The following is a 24,940-nucleotide window of genomic DNA, read 5'->3' on the forward strand; positions in this document are numbered from 1 at the left end:
AGAAGCCTCCCTTTTACATCCCGGACTGACCTGCATTCGCTAGCCCTATGATAACCTTTACCACAACGATAGCAAAGCTTCGATTCTCTTGTTCTTTCAGGGGCTTGACAATCTTTCTTAAGGTGCCCCATTCTCCCACAATTAAAACAAGCTTTTCGATTAGATAAATCTCTATACCTGTGCGTTTGTAAAATGGCGGCAGCTAGTCCTGCATTGGTTAGGGGTCCCCCAGCTCCCTGCACACTCTGAGCCAATCTTGTAAACCTTTGCTTTTGCGAGGGCGATAGCCGCTCGACATTCCTGGGTTGCTTGTTCATAGACAAGTTGCTCAATCAGGGGCATAGCTTGTTCTGAATCACCAAAGATGCGACTGGCGGCCTCTGTCATTCTGGCCACAAAGTCTGAAAATGGCTCTTGGGGTCCTTGGACAATCTTTGTAAGGTGTCCACTGGACTCTCCCCTTTTGTGAGGGCCTTCCATGCTTTAATAGCGGCGGCCGACACCTGACCATAGACGCCCCAGATGTAGTTGGTTTGATTAAGGGCATGTTGACCCTGACCTGTCAGCATTTCAAATGTCCACTGCCTCTGATTCTCATCTTCAGCCGTGGCATTAACTCTAGCTTGTGCCTGGGCTGCATCATACCAGAGAGCCTTCCATTCCATGTATTGTCCCATGTTGGGAAGCACTGCTTTCACTGTCGTTTGCCAGTCAGTGGGAGTCATGGCAAAATTAGCAAGCCTTTCCACCTGTAATGTGGTAAAGTTAGCATTGACCCCATAATTACGAACGGATTCGGCCAATTCTTTAATTTGATTGTAATCTACGGGGGTATGTACTCTTCCGCCTTCCACATTCTCGAATACTGGAAAAGCCATTTGTATTTTTCTCCGTTCCTCTAAAGGTAAAAAGGAGTCAGTACCAGTATTCAGCCGAAGCTCATACTGGCGGAGGCGCTGAGGAGCGTGAGCCCGCCGGATTTATAGGCGGTGGCCTCACATTCATTTTTGTTTTCAGTGGCCGGTGTCTATCAGGGTGATATCTTTTTCCTCATACCGTGCCACCTCCTCCTCTAGACCACCTTCTTCGCTAGAATCCAGAGTGTCAGAATCAGAATTATCTAGCTCCAAGGCTTCTAGCTCTACTGCAGGGTATAGACTAGATTCTGGCTTTTTCTTTTTCTTAGATTTGTTAAGGGGTGAATGATAACTCCCTTCTTTCTCTCCCCCTTTCTTAACTTCCTGGGGAGGGCCTTTTTCTTAGACATGTCTTTTCTTTTGCGAGCTCCCATTCTCTCACTCCGTTCAGTTTCTGACATGCTATCCTGAACTTCCTCTAAGGTTCCCTGACTTTCTATTATAGCAGGGTGACAGGCCTCATCCTCCAAGCAGTTTTTAACTAGCTTCCAAATGGCTTTGGTACCTAAGCAGAGATCTCCTTCTGCATGCTTCCTGTCTAGTTCTTTACCTAGCTTGTTCCATGAGGCCACAGTGAGGGACCCGGAACAAGCATACCATGGTGCCACTCTATCTACCTCCTTCACAAAATTTTGAAGTGTTCGTGGTGCAATTTTAAGATCTCTTTGTTTTAGCACAGTCTGTAAGGCTGTAACCACTGACTGTGACGACCCCATCGCGCTGACAGCTTATCTAAAAACGCGCTCAACTCCGTTACCAGACTGACAGCACCAGACTGACAGCACCAGACTGACAGCACCAGACTGACAGCGCCAGATGGACAGCGCCAGATGGACAGCGCCAGATGGACAGCGCCAGACGGACAGCGCCGTTCTGTCAGCACCAGCCACGATGAAGGAGAAGGACAAACAGGACTAGCACCAAAGCCTCCACTGACCCGTCCCACGGTGATGACAAACTAAGGCCAAAGTCGAGAAAAGGGTTGTTCAGGATAAAGCATACCTCTCTGAACCTACGTCCCTGCAGTTCTGAATCCGCCCCGTCTTCCGAGGGGTCTCCCGCGGCGCCGGCGATGTTGAAGAGTTCCCGGGTTTCGGCACCAGATGTCCCGCGCTACCGTCTCGCCAGCAAGAACGACGCAGAACACTCGGATCCTTCTGCAGTAAAGCTTTAATGCATCTTGAGAGATAGATGATCAGCTTCTTAGAGGGAGACCCCAAGCTAAGAAACCCAGCCCCTTATATAAGCCTAGGAGCTCCGAGTGAGATGTGTAGAGCCGGGATTGGTGGTTTGCACATCACCCCAGATGACGTCACGGGAGAGGCACAGTTTAAACGGTTAACTCCAACTGACAGCGACAGTTAACTCTAACTGACAGCGACAGTTAACTCCAACTGACAGCGACAGTTAACTCCAACTGACAGCGACAGTTAACTCCAACTGACAGCGACAGTTAACTCCAACTGACAGCGACAGTTAACTCCAACTGACAGCGACAGTTAACTCCAACTGACAGTGGATGTCAGCGCCATCTTCTAACGGCAATAGCGATAGCGAGGGCGGCTCCTCACAGGAAGGACTCAGGTAGAGGTCAAGGTTCTAGGACAGTCAACATGGGGTCACATTAATAAAGATGCTCTTTATTTTTTGAGACAAAGTCTCTCACTGAGCTTGCAGTTTCAGCAGTCTGACTGGTAGCTAGGCCCCTGGGATCCGCCACCGCCACCTCTCCAGGGGGCCCAGGCATTCCATGGCCAGCGTTTACACTGTACACTGTCAAACTTAGGCCCTCGCCCTCGCCCATGCTCCTACATCATCCGCGGAGCCACCTCCCCAGCCTTTTGGCGAGTTTTATTGTAGCTTTTTTATTTTTTTCCTGCCAGGGCCGTGTGCACAGTAGCTAGCGCTCAGGCTGCATAGCATACCTCTTTGCTTTCAAACGCTGTCCCTGTCTGTCATTGAACTTTTCAAACAAAACCCTTGATAAATTGGAGCTAAACTCAATGGAAGAGTGCTTGCCTAGCTTGGACCAGGCACAGGATACCATCTCAACTACTTCTGGCCCATCATCCTTGTTTTTAACCATGGTAAATGACTTAATGGGGATCTCAGTGTCCCCCTCTATAACTGTACATGGACAGTTGTTGTGGAATATTTAACTGTGCAGACGTGTTACATTTGTTCATTCTGCAGAATATTACTTTCGCAGTAGAAATGTGTGTTGCCTTTGTTTAATTATGTGAAGATGTGTGGCTGCTTACCTTGGCTGCCTGAGATCCCTAATTGGCCTAATGAAAAGCTGACCGGCCAATAGCTAGGCACAGAAAGGATAGGTGGGTGGGGCTGGAGGGCAGAGAGAATAAGTCAGAGGAGAAATCCAGGCTCCAGAGAACGAGGAAGAAAAGAGATGTGAACCAGGGAGTGTAACGCACATTCTTCCCGCCAGCCGCTTGGGTCCCGTTGTTGCTCAGGCCCCAAATAACACACAAGACACTATGTTAATTATGAAGCTGTTGGCCGCTTGCTATTGTTTCTCATTGGCTAGCTCTGACTTAATTATCAACCCGTAATTACTAACATATAATTTTACAAGGTCTTATCTTTTTGAGGATGCAGGCTCACGCATCCTCTCCCTGCGATCACATGGTGACCACTCCCCTCACTACATTTCCCAGAATCCTCCTAGTCTCCTAGTCCCACCTATCTTGCTTCCCTATTGGCCAACAGTGTTTAAATTGCATATACACAGAAGGACTTCCCCCATCAAGGGAGAGTGGGACATGCCAGGGGCCACTCCAGTCATGGAGATAGCAGAAAGTAAGATATGCAGGAAGAAAGAAAGGTAAGAAACCCTGAAGCAAATCATAGATGAAGTGAAACCTGCTAAGTCATAAGAACTAGGGGGAGAAGCATAAGACAAATCTGAGCAGTCATACCTAATAAGTCTTTGTGTCATGATTTCATAGCTGGTTTGTGATCCAAAAGAAAGAGCCTGCTGCAGACAGTGCTGCATCCTGATTGTCAGTGTTCAAAACTGTAGTCCCAGCTCACCAGAGGTGAAGGCAGGAGGATCAGGAAGGCAAGACCATTCCCAGCTCCATGGGAAGGTTAAGGCTGCCAGGAGCTACATAAGACTTGTTTCAAACACTCGTGTGTACACACACAAACACACCAACTTCACAGGCTCTGATATGCTACATATAAAGTATGCAGAAGACTGACTGACTGGATCATCAAAATGTCTCATTGTATTAAGGGCTTGTAGCCAAGGCTTATGGCCTGAGGTCAAACCCTGGGATACAAAGGGAAATAACTGACTCCCAAAGGGTGCCTTTGAGTACCACATATGTGCTATAGTATGCACACATCCACCCCAAATAAACAAGATAAGTAAAAATAATTTACAAAACATTTTTTAGAATGTTGAAATTTCGGGTTAGAGAGATGGCTCAGGGGATAAGACACTGGCTATTCTTCCAGGGGTCGTGAGTTCAATTCCCAGCAACCACATGGTGGCTCACAGCCATCTGCAATGGGATCTGGTGCCCTCTTCTCGCATGCACTGATTACATGGTAAATAAATAAGTTTAAAAAAAGAATGTTGACATTTTATAAAATGTTCATGTTTTTTCTAATTCAGTGTGCTCTGTTTTTCTCTGTCCTATAGCCTTGCCCTCAAGGCCCCCGTGCCGCCCTGGCCACCTGTCTCCAAAACCCTCCGGCTTCTACCACCAAGACAGATGGCACGCGACATTCTGCTCCAGCCGCTCCTTCCCCACTGTGGGCAGCATCCTGAACTGCCTGGCTGGCCGCATCGTCTACATGATGGGGGACTCCACACTTCGGCAGTGGTGGGAGTATTTGCGAGACACGGTGCCCTGTGAGTGACCATTAGAGCAGGGGAGGGCGTGTGAGCATTCATGATGGAAAAGCCAGGCAACACTTGCGTTGGAGGAGACTCCCGGGCCTACAAGCCAATCTGATGGGGGCATTTTCTCAACTGAGATTTCTCTTCCCAGATAACTCTAGGTTGTGCCAAGTTGACAAAAATAAATAAATAAATAAAAAAAACAAACAAGCAATCTAGGACACCTGAGGGTCTAGCCTGTGGCGCCTGCGCCACAAGCAAGTCTAATATATCGGGCAAAAGCCTTGAGATTGAACCGAAAGACAGAATGTCTGATCATTTGTGCTAAGAGGCCTTTTCTTTATTGTAGAGAGGGAGCTTACAGCACTTTGGAAAAAACCAAGTGAAGGAGATTGTGTTTTCCTCATGCTTACTGCTGGGGCAGTAAGCCAGGACTAGATAACAGGATGTACTTGAACTGGAAAATAGGATGCACCTGTTGGCTGATCAGAGACTCAGAGACCCCGTGGGAGCTGGGGCCCAACATCTCACCCTTCTTTTTTTTGTTTGTTTTGTTTTGTTTTGTTTTATGAGACAGGATTTCTCTGTATTGTTTTGGAGGCTGTCGGTCCAGCCCGGCCTCAAACTCACAGAGATCCGCCTGCCTCTGCCTCCCAAGTGCTGGGATTAAAGGCGTGCACCACCACCGCCCGGCTTCACCCTTCTTTATATATAAATTAGCGCCTGTCTCGGGTGACTGGGACGTTAATGCCAACCTTACCCATCAATGGAGAAATCACCCGGGCTGTGTGACCCTCCTGTCTTAGGGTGGTTGGCATCCCCTTTTTGTCATTGGCTGCCTAATTTTTCTGTATGCTCAACCATAGTTTAGCTGAGGGATTCTTGGTGCTTGTCAAGTGACAAACCAAACCTGGAATTGTCTAGCGCCTTAGCCAAATGAATCATATGATAATAAGCCCAATGGCTACAAGACCCAGAGATGGGGACAAGGCCCATTCTTTGATTAAATGGCTGCCACCTGGGATCCCATAAGGATGAGCTCTCCAGACGATGGAGGAACCCAGGTCTCATTCATCCTAATAATTTCATTGGCCAATTGATGAGTATAAACTTTGGCAGGGGTAACCCAACTGTGCACTAGGGTAGATAAACAGGTTTAAGGATGTAAAATTCCTACCGGGACTAAGTTATTTAAGGAGCTCTGAGTGCTGAGAGCCTCTGTTACTTCCCCTGCTGGTTTATTCACTATAGTTACAGACTGTGAGATGGCAGTCCCAGATACAATGGCTGCTGTATCAGCAACAGCAAAAGCTAAAATCACCCCAGCAGTGATGCCAAAGTCTCTTTTTTGCTGCATTAGGGCAAATTGCATTTCTCCAGAAAAAATACACTGGCATAGGTACGATTCCAGGAACAGGAACCACCAAGGCTGATATTTCAAGTGACCATGTCCTGTTCAATTACTGAAAAGAGGCTTTTGTCACTCATCACAGTCCATACCAGTGACCAATTTTTTTTTCGAGGCAGGGTTTCTCTGTATTGTTTTGGAGGCTGTCCTGGAACTCGCTCAGTAGACCAGGCTGGTCTCGAACTCACAGAGATCCGCCTGCCTCTGCCTCCCTGCTGGGATTAAAGGCTCCAGTGTCCAATTTTAAATGGGTCCTTTTTTCCCCAAAGGGAAAAACTGGCAAAATGAATTCTGTGTTTCAAGGTGTGTCCAGGGCAGACTGCTAGTCTTCCAGCTCTTTGTCAGCTCTGGGATGAAAACTCACAGGTCCGGGAAGTTGATGCAGCAGGCCTGTTGAGAAACTGGATATCTCGAAACAACTGTTTCCTTTCTTTCTCAGGCTGTAGATTCGATGACATCAAGGGTCAGGAACACTGGTTCAGGGGATCTCACTGGAACTGGCTTGGGCAGGCTCCCATGGTCTCAGGTCCAGTTTTTCTCTGCTCCATGAATCTCACCAAATGTTCTGTCTGGCAGCCACGGAGCTTTAGTCTTTTCCGGCAAGGAAGCACAAACATGCCCTTGACCCCAAATTAGGGCAGAATCGAGTCTTCTCCACTGTCTAGCGTATGGATGTCTCCATTTGACCTGAGCAAAAGTTGCTCAAGTTTCATCATGCCAGAATCTATGGCAGCAAATTGCTCACTGGCATCCACATTTTAAAATTTTGCATCATGTTGGAGACTGAGGACCTTACTCCCTGCTTTTTATCTTTTGAAGATACGTTTTGATCAATTTTCCATTGAGTATCTAGACCCGTTGTCTGTTTTTTATCATTTTTGGAACTCCCATGTAAGCAAAACATTTTTTAAACAATGACTTATCCCATGTTTGGTGACTTTTTCAGCTTGTGCAGTGGCCGTCAAGAAACCTGAATACCTATCAACTGCCATGTGCACACATTTTAACTTTCCAAATTCTGTAATATGAGTAACAACCATTTGCCATCACTTTTAAATTAGTTTGTGGGCACACCTCATTGTTTGACAATTTTGACGATCTGTCTCTCTAGTTAAACCAAATTGCTTTCTTAGACTCCTGTTATTCTGATGAAAGTTATGAGACTGCAGAGCTCTCTCTACCTGAGATAAAGCGAAAAATCTTGTTAATCTATCTGTTGACTTGTTCCCTTTAGCCAGTGGGCCAGGAAGGTTTAAACATGCTCTCGTGTCATCCACAAGATGTGGCAACTTTTTAGAAGAAGTGTATTTTGAATTTGCTCAAACACTATTCTAACCTGATAATTGCCAGTTCCTATGCATTGAACTCTCTCTATTGCTTTAAAAACATAATGATTATCACTACACAAATTAAATGACTCTTTTACTAGAAGTTGAAAAACCATTGCGACAGCTTGTAACTCGACTGAAGCTGAAGCCGGAGTTGTTTGCTCCATGTATTTTACAAAAGCTACTCTTCCATTAACGGAACCATCAGTAAAAACTGACAGCATTTTTTACAGGACTGCTCTCTACAATTTTGGGAATACAAAAGGATGTGTTAGTGCAAATTGCAACAGTCTTATGAGCTGGAGACTGATTACCAATTCTCTCTGAAAATTGAGTAAAAGTATTTTCCCTGAGTCACTGTTCTGAAACAACCAATCAACTTGTTACTAGGTATAAGGAACATGTATCATATTTGGTTCTCTGCTAAAATATCTCCTAGATTCCATAGATGCCCTTAAAAAAGGATGCCACCATTGAACATTTCCCAACAACTTCTGAAAATTTCTCAAAGGTTGCAAACTATCCTCTCTAATTTTTTAGGCTTAATTTTTTTAGGCTATAACATATGTCCCAAATAACTTTTGAAAATTACTTGAATTTTGTGAGTACTCTTTTTCTAATCCAGTTTGTAATCCAATTTGTAAAGCTCTTGCTAGCCGACCAGACCTAATTTGTATTTACACTGACTCCTTGTAGATAGGGTCTAACAGGGCAGCAGGTTTTCTGAGGCTTCTTCTCAAAAACCTTTCTTTTCTCTACATTTCTTTTTCCAAGCATAAAATTTTAGGAGACTTTCTGCATCCTCTCCTCTGCTAAACTCTATAGAATCTTCCATAAAGATTTCTTTGGCTCTCAGGCCATGTTGTAGGCTTCTGTTATTTTTCCACTGACTGGTTCTGAGGACTCAAATTGTCAACCTTTCCTGTTAAGACATTGACTGGCTGGATGTTCTTTTTTGGCTATATCCAAAGCAATTTGGGTAGCATCTTAACTATATCCAAAGCAACTTAGGTATCCTTTTAATCGTATCCAAGGCAATTTAAGCAGTTCTTCTTGTCAACATGCACTCATTCACAATCATCTTTCACACATACCAGTGTGGCCACACCATACACAGAGAACATACATACATCTTTTAGTTATCCTTTTCCCCTAGGTCATAGTTAGTTTGCTGAAATGAAACTTCCTTAATTGAAATCTCTGTGACAGAACAGCTCCAGCCAATCCTTGAATTAAAACAAAAGGTTGAAAAGGGCCCTATGGCCTTCACCATCTTTCCATTTCCTATCATCAGTATTCTGTTGTAGCCAAGCAATTTGAGAGGAGTTGCAAGGGGTAACAATAACATCAGGTCCTTTGCCAAAGATTTGCAAACTCATCTTATATGCCCTAACAGTAAGCTGTAAGATCTGATCTGTCTAGGGTTTGCTGTATCGTTTTAATGCAATTTCTGCCTTCTCTAGTAAGGGTGCGGGAAGAAGCAGGATCAGGATCCCCCTGCAGGATATCCATTCAAAAATTTTAATTTGTCTAGCCTTAAAATAATTTTTGAGGCCTTAAAGTTAATGGAGGGCAAACTAAAGGCAAATCATACAATCATTAGGATGTAAACCAACACAAATAAAAACCAGTCTTTCAGAATTCCTACCAGAGTGAGCAAACTCGGTTGTTCGGCACCCATGACCATCACAGTTTTACTGACCTCTCTCAATTTCTGTATCAGGCGCCATTTTCCTAATTTTTTCTTTGTAACAAAAATAGGTGTATTCCAAGGGGAGGTGGAAGGTTCAGTATGCTCAGCCTCCAATTGCTCTTATAATAGGTGTATTCCAAGGGGAGGTGGAAGGTTCAGTATGCTCAGCCTCCAATTGCTCTTATAATAGGTGTATTCCAAGGGGAGGTGGAAGGTTCAGTGTGCTCAGCCTCCAATTGCTCTTATAATAGGTGTATTCCAAGGGGGGGTGGAAGGTTCAGTGTGCTCAGCCTCCAATTGCTCTTATAATAGGTGTATTCCAAGGGGAGGTGGAAGGTTCAGTATGCTCAGCCTCCAATTGCTCTTATAATAGGTGTATTCCAAGGGGGGGTGGAAGGTTCAGTGTGCTCAGCCTCCAATTGCTCTTGCACCAGCTGATGAGCAGCCTCCAATTTTATTTTAGACAGGGGCCATGGGTCTACCCACACAGTGGCTCTGACTTAATAAGCTGTATGGGTGGAGGCTTAGTCACAATGGCTCCAGCTAAAAATGTCCCAGTACTGTCCCGTCTTCTGGCTTACGAGTAACAGAATTTCTTAAAGCAACTGGTTGAGTGGTAAAAAGTTCTGTGTGCTCCTCATCATCTCTCCATTGGAGAAGTTCTGAGCTGCACTCAGAAGCTACAGCCATACCCACTCATTGTAGGCACAATTGTAGCCAATCTCTAGGAGTACAGTTTAAGGCTAAACATGGGCAGTAATTTACTAACTGTTCCTCCTGGACATTTACAAATGCTTTTTCAAGGTTAGCCATTTGTTCCTTCATCTTAGCACTATCACTCGATAGGGAATCCTTCACTAACCTCCAAAGGGGAAAGGCGGCAATAGGAAAACCTTCCAGTCCCTCTTTCTGAAGAGTCTTCTGGAGGTCATTTTTAACTTGTTCCCAATCAGAGATATTAAGCCCTTCCAAGTGTAAAAGCCATGGACTTGTCTTTTCCAAAGTTAAAATAAAATCGTTAGCTGTCTTTTGCTCAGTGCTGGTACCTTGTCTCTTTAATAATTCTACTAACTGTTCTATCAATACAGCCTTAGAAGTTGAGGTACCCATTTCCCAATACACCCTCACAAATCCTTACCTGCTGGCCAACCACTGAGGGCAATCTCTCAAGTTCCCCTTGCTTTCTCGACCTTAGTGTCGGGCGAAAGCCTGGAGATTTAAATGAACCTGTCTTCAATTCACCTTCATAAATCCTTTGAAGGTGATCTCTCAGGGTCTTCCTTCTTTCCCAATCTTGGTGGGACCTCCAGTTGTGGTGCAGCCTGTGCCACGAGTAAGTCTGATGTATCGGGCAAAAGCTTGGAGATTGAACCAAAAGACAAGACGTCCAGTCGTTTGTGCTAAGAGGTCTCTTCTTTATTGTAGAGAGGGAGCAACCTTATATACAGGCTTACAGCACAATGGAAAAACCCCAGGTGGAAGATACCGTGTTTTACTCGTGCTAGATGTTGATGTCAGTTGGCAAGGCCAGGGCAGTAAGCCAGGACTAGAAAACATATTGCACTTGTTGGCTGACCAGAGACTCACAGAGACCCCAAGGGGGCTGGGGTCCAACACTAGCCCCCAGCCCAGCACTAGGATTACAAACACACAGGACCACACCTAACTTTTTAATATGGGTTCTGTTGGATCTAACTCAGGTCCTCATGTTTGTACTGAAAGCATGTTTAAAAATTTAAAGAAGAGCCGGGCGTTGGTGGCGCACGCCTTTAATCCCAGCACTCGGGAGGCAGAGGCAGGCGGATCTCTGTGAGTTCCAGGCCAGCCTGGTCTACAAAGTGAGTTCCAGGATAGCCTCCAAAGCTACAGAGAAACCCTGTCTCGAAAACCCCCAAAAAAAAATTTAAAGAAGAAAAACTGGGTTTGGTAGTACACTCAGGAGGTACAAACAGAAATAAGGAGTCCAGGGTCATCCTACCTACATAATGAAGTTGAGGCCAGCCTGGGCTACATGAGCCCTTGACTCAAAACTAAAACAAGCAATGACAACAAAAACATCTGTAAGTCATTCTCAAGATTTTAGTTGATTGGGGTGTGGTTGGGAGATTCAGGAAGTAGAGAGCAATTTGAGTAGAAACAGTGGGTTTGTTTTTATCCATGTTGCATTTGAGGCAACAGAGAATTGGTTTGTTTTGTTTTTTGTTTTTTTTTTAATATTTACTATGTATACAGTATTCTGCCTGCACGTATCCCTGCAGGTCTCAAGAGGACACCAGATCTCGTTATAGATGGTTGTGAGCCACCATCTGGTTGCTGGGAATTGAACTCAGGACCTCCGGAAGAGCAGCTACTGCTCTTAACGTTTGAGCCATCTCTCCAGTCCCCGGGGGGTTTTTATTTTTGTTTTGGTTTTTTGTTGTTGTTGCTGTTTTTACGAGACAAGGTTTCTCTGTATTGCTTTGGAGGCTGTCCTGGATCCTCCTGCCTCTGCTTCCTGAGTGCTGGGATTAGAGGCTTGAGCCACCAACGCCTGGCAGAAACATAGTGTTTTAAACGACACTTAAAGTATGAAATGAGACTCAAGAGTCTGGTACCTTTTCGACAAAGACCCAAGGAAAGAAGTGGTTGAGTTCCTCACAGGGTAAAGATGCTAAAGAAAAATGGGTGGAGGCCAGTAAGTGGCCAAACTGGTAAAGCCTTTGTGTCCACAGCCATCGGGGCCGGCAGCGCGCGCCCTTTCCGCCTGAGTCTTGCTGCGGATCCCCTATGTTAATTCCTTCTTTCTCCTCCTTCTACAGCCCTGAAGCCAGTTGATCTTCATGTCCAATATCAGGTAGGCCCCCTGATGATTGTGGACACAACTCGGGGTGCAGTGCTGCACTGGAGGGCCCACAGCTGGCCCCTGCGCTCTCGTCACACCCCAGTGGCCTCCCTGCACTCTGTGGCCAGAGAACTGCATGGCCTGGCTGGGGGACCCTACACCGTGGTGGTCCTGGGTATGGGAGCCCATTTTACCACTTTCCCTCCATCCGTCTTTGCTCGAAGACTGGCAGGGATTCGGGAAGCCGTGAAAGCCCTGCTGGACCGCGAGCCCAGTACTCTAGTGGTCATCAAACTGGCCAATACTGGCTACAAGTCCGTGTATGGCAGTGACTGGCTCACGCTCCAGGTGAACAGGCTCCTCCGAGCTGCCTTTGTTGGTCTCCCAGTGGCCTTTGTGGATGCTTGGGAAATGACCTCCAGCCTGGCTGTGCCAGACAACATCCACCCAAACAAGCTTATTGTCCGCAACGAAGTGGACTTATTTCTGTCCTTCATCTGTCCCACCTGAGTGCGCCTGAGGGACCTGAGGCTGGATGGATGGAGAGCCTGAGTGTGGCCATCGAAAAGATGAACACCAAGTGGAAAACTGCAGTTACCCTGGCTGACCCACAGTGACACATGGTCACCAAGGTTATACATTGCTCTGTGTGCCTCACAGATGAATCTAATTTTATATAAATGAGGTGATGTTTTACATAGTGTCTTCCTTTTGAATGTAATAAGCTGTGCATTGTTAAGAGAAACCTTTTCCTTGAGTGAAGCCTTCCCGCCAGCCTGGTTCCAGAGCCGCATCAGTCCCAAATAAACACACAGGAGACTATATTAATTATGAATCTGTTGGCCTTGCTTGTTTCTTACTGGATAGCTCTGACTTATGTAATTACCCCATAATTGTTAATCTAGGTATGTCTCTAACCAGAGAAGTTTCTGGGCTTCCTACCCCATGGCGTTACATCTTGACTCTCTGTGTTTCTCCTTCCCAGAGTCCTCCTGGACTCCTAGTCCCACCTATCTAGATTCCTATTGGCCAGCAGTGCTTTATTGACACAGGACTTCCACATCAGTGCATGATGTGTGCACGCATGTGTGTACAGGTGCCCTCTCCCATGTGCACACAGAGGCCAGAGGGTAGGGTGCCCCGGTCTACCTAATTCCCTCAAGAGAGGATCTCTCACTGAACCTGGATCTTGGCTGGCAGGCAGGAAGCCTCATGGACCCTTCTTTCTCTGTCTCCCGCAGCTTTGGGTTACAGCACAAAATTCATATCCTTTTTTTTTTTTTGTGGTACTGGGGTTTCACACCCAGACCCTCATGTTTGTGCCCTTACCCACTAAGTTATGGCTTAGGCCTCTCTTCTTATTTTTTTAAGGCAGGTCTTGGGTTTGTATAGATGACTCCGTGGTTAAGAGTGCTGGCTGTTCCTCCAGAGGACCTGAGCTCAATTCTCAGCTCCCACATGGCACCTCATAACTGTAATTTCAGTTCCAGGGGGATCTTACACTCTTCCCGCCCACCCACACAGGGTCTCTCTATGTAGCTCTGGCTGTCCCAGGACACACTCTGTAGACGAGGCTAACCTAGAGCTCAGGAGTCCTACCTGCCTCTGCCTCCTGACTGCTGGGACTACAGGTGTGTCACCACCGCATGGCAGCATCTGCCAACACCCTTCTCAGACACACATGCAGACAAAGTAATGCATATAGTATAAAATACATATAATAACATAAAAGTAAACCACTTCTTAAAACGCACATGTCTTCACGCCTCTGACCCTTGCTCCAGCTTCCCAGTGCTGTGATCACAGTCATGCAAACACTCTGTCTCATACCAGATGGTGCTTTGTTTTTAATTTTGGGAAATTTTAATTAGTTTCGTTACAGATATTGCAATTGTGGGAAATAATACAGAGGGATTCCTGGTACCTTGTACTTAGTGTCTCCCAATGACAATGTCTTGGAAGACTGTGTGTCATGAACTGTCACAATCAGGATGTGAATGTGGGAAGAAAACTAACAGTCTTGTCCAGACGCTGCACTTCTATTGGACTTGCTTGTGCATTTGTCTACTTTTCATTTTCATGGCCCTGGGCATGGATCCAGGAGCCTGTGTGTGGTAGACACTGCTCTACGGCTGAGCCACGCCCCAGCCCCTCACTGGGGGATTCTAGGCAGGGGCTCTACCACTGAGTCACACCCCAGCCCCTCACTGGGGGGTTCTAGGCAGGGGCTCTACCCCTGAGATGTCTTCCCAGCTCTTTGAGGCAGCAATCCCATCTCTCTCTGTTTCTGTCTGTGTCTCTCTATTTCTCTGTCTCTCTCTACACAAACACACTTCCCAGATGACTTTGAACTTACAGTTGTACTGCTCAACTCTCCCGAAGGCTGGGAATTCAGATCTACCGCACTGTGCCTGCTGGAATGTGATTGTCTACTAAAGAGTAAACTGGACACAAATGAGACGGGAGCAGCAACAGAGCCTGCCAATAATATAAAGTTCATTTTGAGAGAGTTGTCTGCTCACCAGCCAGACACAGGCATTACACCATCTGCCAGGATGAAGGAAAGTGTAAGAAAATGTGTGCTGTGACACCCAGAGCCTGATCTGGGAGCTGCATCAAGGCAGGGTTATAGTGCTAGTGACTCTCCAGAAAGAACTCGGGACCACATTAGAAAGAAAAAAATGAAACCAAACATCTCATTTAACTTCAATTACTTTCTCAAAGTCAGGATTTCCAAACACAGTCATGTCAGTGGTTAGAGTCTCAATGTACAAAGTTAGGAAGACAGGCAAACCCACACAGAAGATAAAATGAAAACATTCCCTGGACCCGGGTGTAGCTCCACTGTGAACACTATGTGTGTAAGAAAAGAGAATGATCCATTTCCAAAGGAGCCCTGAGCTAGCCTAGGCTCAAACAGCAATAAACAGACACACAAGGACCCTGCTAGCATCTACTGGTCTAACTGTTCCTCAACAAGCTGAGAGTTAGAGGAGAAAAGGGAAAGCATTGGAGCTGGGGAGATGACTGCGTGGTTTAGAGCACTGGCTGCTCTTTCAGAGAATCCAGGTTTGATTCCCAGCACCACCATGATGACTCACAACCGTGTCTAGTGCCAGGGGACCCGACACCCTTGTCTCACCCCCACAGGCCTGCATACAGGTGTGCACATACATACAGGTGTGCACATACATGCAGGTGTGCACATACATGCAGGTGTGCACATACATGCAGGTGTGCACATACATGCAGGTGTGCACATACATGCAGGTGTGCACATACATGCAGGTGTGCACATACATGCAGGTGTGCACATACATGCAGGTGTGCACATACATGCAGGTGTGCACATACATGCAGGTGTGCACATACATTCAGGCAATGCATGCATACACCCAAGGTCAATTAAACATTCATACACCCACAGTCACTTAAATACATTAACACTTTTAAAATTACCTAGGTCCAAGCTTGTCTGTGGACATGACAAAGCCTTACACTAAACAGGATGAGGCCTGAAGAGATGGCTCGGTGATTGTGGGTGATTGCTGCTCCTGCAGAGGACCCCAGGTTGGTGGGTGGCATCCAGCTCCCTGTAACTCCAGTTCTGATGGAAACGGTGAACTGTTCTGGCCTCCATGGGCACCTACACACATATGGCATACAAACACAGAAATACACATAACCTATACAATACTAAAAATTAAAATAAATCTTTAAAACAATATTAAATAAGTAAACAACAAGATGTATAACATGGAGGTGAACCTACACATGGATTCTTTGTTAAGAAATGAACAAATAACCCAGGCATGGTAGTGCAAGCTTTTAATCCTAGCACATAGGCGGCAGAGGCAGGCAACCTCTGTTAGTTTGAGGCCAGCCCAGTCTACATCGAAAGTTCTAGGAAAGCCAGGGGTACATGTCTCAAGAAAAAATACAAAAAAAGAAGGAAGGGGAAGAGAGGGGGGGGGAGGGAGGGAGGGAGGGAGGGAGGGAGGGAGGGAGGGAGGGAGGGAGGAAAGATAAATATGTGTGGCAGAGGGAAAGAAAGATGCAGGTGACATGTATGATTGCCCCTCTGACTCTCCCCCCAGGGAAGAAGGGAGACTTTCATGTTAGATATAAAAGCTGTTCTCGCCTGGTCTACAGAGCAAGTTCCAGGACAGCCTCCAAAACAATACAGAGAAACCCTGCCTCGAAAAATCAAAAAAAAAAAAAAAAAAAGCTGTTCTCTGGGCTCAATCAGCACCTGCCGCTCTGAGCTGACACCTGGTTTTGTAAAGTCATAAAATAAACTGCCTTAGTTTCATTACCCTGAATCTCCAGTGCCATTTTTACAGAGTAAGAGGTTTTGTTTCTCAGCCAAGCAGTAAGTGATGACTCATGCCTTTAATTCCAGCACTCCAGAGGCAGAGGCCATCAGATCTTTGGGAGTTCGAGGCCAGCTGGTCTGCAGAGGGAATTCTAGGGCAGCCAAAGCTACACAGAGAAACCCTGTCTTGAAAAAACAAAAACAAACAAAAAGAGGTTTTGTTTGTCATGCCTAGTGTCCATGAAGCCCTGGGTTCCAACTGTGTCACAGACAGAACACCATGAGCTCAGTCTTACAGAGGATACACTAATCTTTATTTTGATAGGGGTACAAAATGGCAGTAGGTAAAGGCACTTGCCACCAAGGGATGATCTGAGTTCACACTGGCCCTGCATGTGTGAGGGGCTGGGGTGTGACTCAGTGGTCGAATATTTGCCTAGCATATACAACTTCCCAGGTTCCATTGTCAACCTCATAAAAACAAACACATCATAATCTGCAGTAACACCACATCTGAGAGGTGTGTCTAACATTTGGGGACTCATTCCTCTAGTACAGATCTCAAAGGTCATAGTGAAGAAAACCCCTCCTACTTTACACCCTGTGCACCAGGTCTCCCATGCCTTTCGTCCTGTTCATGCTGACTGTGTTTGGCAATCTCGTGAGTGGAGAGACCTCTGGGAATCTCATCTGTGCTGACCTTGGTTTCACTTGAGGTTATCAATTGGCTGGCAGTGTGCATGGACCACCTATTATCTGTGCTTTGGGGTGAGGGTTAACAAGGGAGATCTTTTCAGGAAGGTGACAGAGAGTTAGACATGAGAGATAAATGTTAGAGATCCTTAAATTGCATTCTTTTCATTTTTATCTCAGAGAGAGAGAGAGAGAGAGAGAGAGAGAGAGAGAGAGAGAGAGAGAGAGAGAGAGAGAGAGAACATGCATGCTATACCCATGGAGGCCAGAAGAGGGTGTTGGATCCTTTAGAGCTGGAGTTGTAGACAATTGTGAGCCACCCAGCTTGAGTGCTGGGAATCAAACTCTGTTTTAGGTAAGAGCAGCCAATGCCACTAACCACTGAGCCATCTCTCCAGCCCCTTTATGTTTTGAGCTGTGTGGATATTTCCTATATTTCAAGGCCAACTTGGGAGTGTATTAATCTGTTTTGAGACAGGATCTTCTATATAGCCTATAATAGCCTGCAATTCACTATGTACTCCAAGCTGTTTCTGTCCACTCCATGCCTTAAATCCCTTCCCTTCTGCTGCTAGAGACTGAACCCAGGGCCTTGCTTATTCTAGGCAAGAGTTCTACTGCCCATCTATGTCACTAACATAGACTCTCTCCTTTCATCTGGGCATCTCTACAGATGTGCCCTAAGTGTTGCGGAATAATCTCTGTACACCGTGAAGATGTGCCACTCAGATTGGTTTAATAAAAAGCTGAACGACCAATAGCTAGGCAAGATTTTGGGGGGCACAGAGGATGCTGGGAAGAAGGACAGAAACACCAAGACACAGAGCAGGACACGCAGGAGGAGCGGTAACAGCCATGAGCCACGTAGCAGCACATAGATTAATAGAAAGGGGTTAAATTAAGTTATTAGAACTAGTTAGGCCCAGCACTTGGGAGGCAGAGACAGATAGATCTCTGTGAGTTCGAGACCAACCTGGACTACAAGAACTAGTTCCAGCACAGGTGACACAGGAGGAGGAGGAGGAGGAGGAGGAGGAGGAGGAGGAGGAGGAGGAGGAGGAGGAGGAGGAGGAGGAGGAGGAGGAGGAGGAGGAGGAGGAGGAGGAGGAGGAGGAGGAGGAGGAGGAGGAGGAGGAGGAGGAGGAGGAGGAGGAGGAGGAGGAGGAGGAGGAGGAGAAGAAGAAGAAGAAGAAGAAGAAGAAGAAGAAGAAGAAGAAGAAGAAGAAGAAGAAGAAGAAGAAGAAGAAGAAGAAAACTAGTTAGGGGCTAGAGAGATGGCTCAGCAGTAATGGCACTGGTTGCTCTTCCAGAGATTCTGAGTTCAATTCCCAGCAACCACAGGATGGCTCAAAACCATCCATAATGTGATCTGGCACCCTCTTCTGGCCTGTATGCAGAACACTGTTTATAATAAATACAGAATAAATAAATAAATAATAAATCTAAAAAAAATTACATTTTTAAAGAACTAGTTAGAAACTAGCCTAAGCTATAGGCCAAGCTTTTTTAATTAATAATAAGTCTCCATGTTTCTATCGGGGAGATGACCATCCTGATGAAAATGTTCAACTACACCCTAAGGATTGTCTCTCTGCCCCCATGTGTAAATGAATTTGTTCTGGGGCTGGACAGATGGCTCAGTACTCAAAAGTGTTTGCTGCTCTTACAGAGGACCCAAGATCAGGTGCTCCCACACTCACAGATGGCTTCCAACTGCCTCCTCAGGAGCCGGCACTCACACGCACACACCCACACAGAGATACACAAATGCACGGTACACATAACTTAAAAATAAAAATAGGAGGATGAACGTGGTGATCCACACCTTTAATCCCAGAACTCGGGAGACAGAGGCAGGTGAATCTGTGAGTTTGAAGCCAGCCTGGTCTACCTGGTGAGTTCCAGGTCAATCAGCGGAGACACCAGCCTTGTGGGACTGAGCAAATACTAGATTCTTGGACTTTCCATTCACAGCTAGCCATTGTTGGACTATAAGTCATCCAATAAATTCACACACACACTGTCTTTGTTAGGGTTTCTATCGCTGCAACTGTTTGAGTTCACCTTCTTATAGAACCAGGAGCATTACAGACCCCCCCAAAACATCTTGAGACCCACTTTCTTGTAGAACCCAAGATCAGTAGCCCAGGGACGACACCACCCACCATGGTGGTGTCCTAACTGATCCCCTAACTGATCACTAAATGAGAAAATGCCTTACAGCTGGATCTCGTCCAGGCATTTCCTCGGCTGAGTCTCCTTTCTCTAATGACTCCAGCTTTACCAAGTTGACACAAAACCAGACAGCACACACACACATATAAAGAGAGTCATTCCATAAGTTCTATGACTCTAGAGAGCCCGACTAATACACTTGCTAAGTCTAGCAAAAGATGATGGAAGATCTGAGGGGGTTTCTTCTGGGTTTGCATGTCTTCCGGAGAGATTTGCAGGGGTGGGAAAACAGGACCTACAGGAAAGACTGCACTCTGGTGGCTGCCTTGGTTCATGCAGGCAACGGGGTAAATGCCACCCAATATATTCAGAGTTTGAGAGTGGGCGCATTTATTTGTTGTTTCTTTGCAGCACTGAGGATTGAACCTAGGATCTCACACATACAGGGCAATTTCTCCACCACTGAAGCTCTTCCCCAGTGCTCTTCTACTTTCTGTTTTGAGATGGGTCATACTAAGTGGCCCAGGCTGGCCTTGAGCTCACTTTGTATTCCAGGTAGGTCTGCCTCCCTGGTGCTGGGATTATAAAGACTTGTTTTGCTGGGGGTGGGGCACATGCCTTTAAACCCAGCACTCAGAAGGCAGAGGCAGGTTGCTCTCTGAGTTTGAGGCCAGCCTGGTCTACAGAGTGGGTTCCAGGACAGCCAGAGCTACTCAGAGAAACCCTGTCTCAAAAAAAACAAAAGCAACAACAAACAACTATGTGTTTCCTAAGGGAAGAGAACTGGAAGGTTCTTAGGGTTTGCTGTTGTTTTGCTGTTGTTTTTGGCTTGTACAAACCCGAGGGTTCGACCCCCAATGCCACATTACAAGCCAGGAAAGGTAGTGTTCACTTGTAATCCCAGCTCTCAAGATGGAAAGCGCACGCCTTTAATCCCAGCACTTGGGAGGCAGAGGCAGGTGGATTTCTGAGTTAGAGGCCAGCCTGGTCTACAGAGCGAGTTCTAGGACAGCCAGGGCTACAGAGAAACCTGTCTCGAAAAACCAAAACACACACACACACACTTTTTAATTATGTTTGTGTGTGTGTGTGTGTGTGCACCCTCGCGTGCGCACGCACATGCATGCTCGCCTGCTACTGGAGACCAGAGGTGTCAGATCCCAGCTGACATTCCAGGCAGTTGCTGGCCACTGACATGACTGCTGAGTCATCTCTCCAGATCCTCCCTTGACCTGTAAAAGTAGGAATAACCCTAACTTAATCCCCCACCCATGTTCTCATCCTCTGGGCAGCACTGAAGCCAGCAGATCTACAGGTCACTCATCAGGCCGGGTTCCCTGATGGCGGCTGTGAGGCGTGGGGCATAGCACTACACTGGAAGGCTCCAGTGCTTTCTCTGACCTTCCTTCACTCTGTAGCTGACTAGCTAGAGAGCCTGGCTAGGGGACCAATTTGTCACTTCCCCAGTGTCCATCGGTCCCGGGATTCTCAGCACTCTCATGGACACCAAAGGTCATTACCAGTTATGAATCTGTATGGCATTGACTGGCCCACACCCCAGCTCCCTGTGACCTTTGTGGACACCTCGGAAATGACCCCACCTAGGGAAGCTCGTTGTTCAAAACAAGATGGGCTCCCTCCTCTCCATCCATCCCACCCCAGTGTCCCTAAAACGGGTAGACAAGGGTCTGGGGGTGGTTTGGGACACAATAGTGAAGAGGGTCACAGCCAGGATTAAAACTTCTAGACTAAGGGCAGGTGCCACTAACGTCTCACTCTTCCTAACGCTTCGACCCTTTAATACAGTTCCTCATGCTGGGAGGAAGATTCATGTGAGGAATGTTGTTCCATAAAATTAGTTTTTGTTGCTACTTCATAACTGCAACTTTGCCAGTGTTATGAATCATAATGTAAATGTTTACTAATGGTCTTGGGCAATCCCTATGAACGTCATTCAACCCCGCCCTAAGAGGTCGAGACTTACAGGCTGAGAAACGCTATTCTAACACTTCCTACTAATCTATCTACCTGATCCTGTTCTGTCCACACTAAGGCCTTCTCCACTCTGATCAAGTGGTTATTTGTGTTTTACTTATCTGAGACCTAGTCCAGGCTGGCCTCAAACTCACCACGCAGCTTGAGGATGACCTTGAACTCCTGCTCCGCCTGCCTCTAGTTCCTGAGTGTTGGGATTAGAGAAGGGAGCCACAGATTGAAAACAACTAAGTTGTCACAGCCTGTTTCTAAGCCAGTGGCTTCCATGCTACGACGATTCCCAGGCTTGCCCGACATGAGCCCTCATTCCTCGTCACCTTCCCCTGTCCCTTTGCAGTCCAGCCCCATGAGTCCTCCTCATTTATTTTCGAGCCTAGGTCTCATGTAGCCCAGGCTGGCTTCCAACTTGCTCTGTAGCTGAGGATGACCTTAAACCTCTGGTCCTCCTGCCCCCACTTCCCAAGTACTGGGGTTACAGGTGTGTGTCTACACTCTAGGCCATGCTGGAGACTGAATCGGGTACTGGGTGCCTGCTGGGCAAACACTGTACTGAGTTACCACTTCCCAAGGCCCCCTGCGTCTTCTTGCTGCTCAAATGTTATCTACTGCTCTGCTGCCACGGACACCCTTGGGTCCTCAGAGGCAGCTCTCTCCTCACTCAGTTCTTTGGTCAAGTGCCTTCCCACAAACTGGATGTGGTTGGTGGCTCACCCCTGTAATCGAAGCCAGAGGATGAGACACAAGGACGAGATTTTGAGGGCAGCCAGGGTTACATAGCGAATCCTAGGTGTAGCCTGAGCTGCACAGCAAGGTAGAAGCACAAGACACCAGCTGTGCTTGGCAGTGTTCACTCTTGCCTTCAGGTCTTCCTCAGCTGTATAGTAAGTTCAAGGCCAGCCTGGGTTACAAAAGACCCTAATCTGAAACAAAAACCAGGGGCCACAGAGATGACTCAGCTGGAAAAGGTGCTTGCCGCCAAGCCTGGTGACCTGAGTTTGACCCTCGGAGCCTACGTGGTTGAAAGAGAGATACAACTCCTACAGCTTGTCCTGACACCCACGTGTAAGCCATAGCTTGGCTTTGTGCATCTACCGTGCGAAACACATAATGAAAGTAGAGCATAAAGAGGCTTCCCCCCCTCTCCCCCCCGCCGGGCGTTGGTGGTGCACGCCTTTAATCCCAGCACTCGGGAGGCAGACGCAGGCGGATCTCTGTGAGTTCGAGGCCAGCCTACTCTACAAGAGCGAGTTCCAGGACAGCCTCCAAAGCCACAGAGAAACCCTGTCTCGAAAAAAACCAAAAAAAAAAAAAAAAAAAAAGACTTCCCCCAACCTCTCAACACCAAGCAGCCTCCCCACCCTATCCTCCCCACCCTGTCTCTGTCCTAGCCTCATGCTGCACGTACACTGCGAGCCACACCCTGTAATGATTTGGTTGCTACTATTAGGGTCACTCATCTGTCTCCTGAATGGAATGTGGCTTCTGTGTGAGGCAGGGACCCCTCATTTGCTCACTGTAGTAGTATCACTTGACATACATACATACATACATACGTGCTTGAAACATTATAGGTGTTAAATAGTTATCCACTGGGTGAATTCAATGATTAAGTGAATGAACCAAAGTCAGGTGGGAATGTACATGACTGTAACTCTGTAAACCCAGTATTTGGGAGGTGGAGGCAGGAGACTGGAACGCATGAGACTGTCTTAAAAAAAAAAAAGGTGAGGCCGGGCAGTGGTGGCCCACGCCTTTAATCCCAGCACTCGGGAGGCAGAGGCAGGCGGATCTCTGTGAGTTCGAGGCCAGGCTGGGCCGACAGCCTCAAAAAAAAAAAAAAAAGAATATTCATCAAGAAGGTTCTTCGGGTAAAGGTGCCTGCCACCAAGCCTGACGTCCTGGACTTAATCCCGGGGACCCACAGGGTGAAAATTGCTTCCAGTCCTGCACGGACACACACACACACACACACCAAACAAATGTATCTTAATTACAATCTTTTTTCTGGAAGAAAGAGTTATTTCTGCATTTTACTGAGGCTCACAGAGGATGCAGGGCTGAGTCAGTCCTCCGTCCTGCTTGGGTTGCAGACAGTGAGTGACAAGGGTGGCTGTTTGAAAGTTGCCTCCTGGCAAGGCTGAACGTGGCAAAGCTTGCTTGCTGTGACGGCGCCCTCAGGGTCCCCTGGACTCCAGTGCCTCGCTGAAGGTGCTTTCCTGATCCTCGGAACTCTTCCCTACTTCCCTGACCACCCGGAAGGGGGCTCCGTGACCAGGCACCACCACATCAGCCACAGCCAGGATCCTCTCCCGGCTCCGCTGCTGAGCTACTGGGTCTTCGCTCAGGGCCTGCCAGGAGTCCTCGTCCCCGAGGCGCTCGAACACATCGCCAGCCACCACCACGGTGCCCAGGCTGGTGCCCTGCACCACGACGCTCACGTCCCGCTGTCCTCCGTGGCCCGGCGTGGCCCACACCTGCAGTCCGGAGCTCGGTGTCAAGGGCCGCGTTTCAGCCAGCCCGTGGGGCAGATAGAGGCCCCCGGGAAGGCAGAAGTCATGGGACACTAGCAGAGCCGCCCGGGGAAACAACCCTAGGTTCCCGATGTGATCCGAGTGCCCGTGGGTCCCCACCACCAGCGTCACGTCCCCGGGGGCCACGCCCTGCCGGGCCAAGGCCTCCAGCAGCGCCTCGCGAGCCCAGGGGCCTCCGGTGTCCACGAGGATGGGGCCGCGCACCGCCTCCTCCAGGGCTGCCTCTGCGCCGCCATCTGCGGCCGGGGCCGCCCGGCGGCCGGGACCCGACGCCCAGGCCCGGGGCAGGACGAGGGTCGCGGTGCCATCAGCCCGCACCGCGTCGCCCGCCCCCTGCGGCTCCGCGTAGCCGCGCAGCAGCACCGTCACCGAGTGGGAGTCGCTGGACGCCAGAAAGGCGGGATCACCGAGCAGAGGCTCCGTCCGCGCTGGACCGCTCATGGCAGGGGAAGGAGCGCCCCCTGGGCGGCCCGGCGCGAGCGCTCGCGGCAGGCGCCGCCCCCTCCCCGCTTCCGCACCGCCGAGCGCCCGCGGCAGGCGCCGCCCCTCCCCGCTTCCGCACCGCCGAGCGCCCGCGGCAGGCGCCGCCCCCTCCCCGCCGAGCGCCCGCGGCAGGCGCCGCCCCCTCGCCCCCGCACCGCCGAGCGCCCGCGGCAGGCGCCGCCCCCTCCCCGCCTCCGCACCGCCGAGCTCCCCTGGCAGGCGCCGCCCCCTCCCCGCCCCCGCACCGCCGAGCGCCCGCGGCAGGCGCCGCCCCCTCCCCGCTTCCGCACCGCCCAGCGCCTGCGGCAAGCGCCGCCCCCCAGCTCTTAAAGCGGCATCGCCCCACCAGCCCTGCCACACGACCCCTCCTACCTAGATGCATCGGCACGGGTTCCTTTAGGCTCGTAGACCCATCAACATTTTAAGGATATCTTTTACCCTCTTCATTTTGAAACTAAACTACTGCTGTTCTCGAGTCTTTTCTTTTACCCAGAGTGAAAGACCCTGAATGTATAGAAATAAAATATAAGCTTAAACAGGGAGGGCACCCCACTAGTGAACTTGGGAAGTGAACAAAGGACCCCATCCCAGGAACTGGCCATACCACAGAATGGAATGTATGGTTTAGAGGCCTTAATTGCAGAAGGGCTGTAAATCCACAAAAGGCCAATTATGGGTTGCCATCTGTGAAGAACTGACCAGGGCGTCAGAGA

At 48.1% G+C, this 24,940-nt stretch overlaps 2 protein-coding genes across 3 annotated transcripts in view; one reads left to right on the forward strand and one right to left on the reverse strand.

The window, feature by feature from the left end:
• Positions 1-12,870, forward strand: part of LOC121133996 (NXPE family member 3-like) — a 43,193-nt gene extending 30,323 nt beyond the window's left edge. Inside the window, 2 exon segments of the mRNA XM_040731508.1 lie at positions 4,585-4,797; positions 12,013-12,870. Coding sequence (XP_040587442.1) covers positions 4,585-4,797; positions 12,013-12,545 — 746 coding nt within the window. The 3' untranslated portion in view covers positions 12,546-12,870.
• A 2,517-nt stretch (positions 12,871-15,387) lies between these two features.
• Positions 15,388-24,230, reverse strand: Mblac1 (metallo-beta-lactamase domain containing 1). Of its 2 annotated transcripts, XR_005870993.1 has the most exons (2): positions 23,258-24,230; positions 15,388-15,681 (listed from the first exon to the last, which is right to left on the reverse strand). XR_005870993.1 is itself a non-coding variant. In XM_005080490.4 (1 exon), the coding sequence occupies exon 1, from the start codon at positions 24,183-24,185 to the stop codon at positions 23,388-23,390; it is 798 nt and encodes a 265-aa protein (XP_005080547.1). In that variant the 5' UTR covers positions 24,186-24,230; the 3' UTR covers positions 23,219-23,387. The 2 variants fall into 2 exon arrangements, 1 of the variants encoding a protein (XP_005080547.1); XM_005080490.4 differs by lacking the exon at positions 15,388-15,681 and having other exon boundaries at positions 23,219-24,230.
• Between the last annotated feature and the right edge of the window lie 710 nt (positions 24,231-24,940).

Source organism: Mesocricetus auratus, unplaced genomic scaffold (assembly GCF_017639785.1).
Source record: "Mesocricetus auratus isolate SY011 unplaced genomic scaffold, BCM_Maur_2.0 Super-Scaffold_100025, whole genome shotgun sequence".
NCBI classification, from domain to species: Eukaryota; Metazoa; Chordata; class Mammalia; order Rodentia; family Cricetidae; genus Mesocricetus; species Mesocricetus auratus.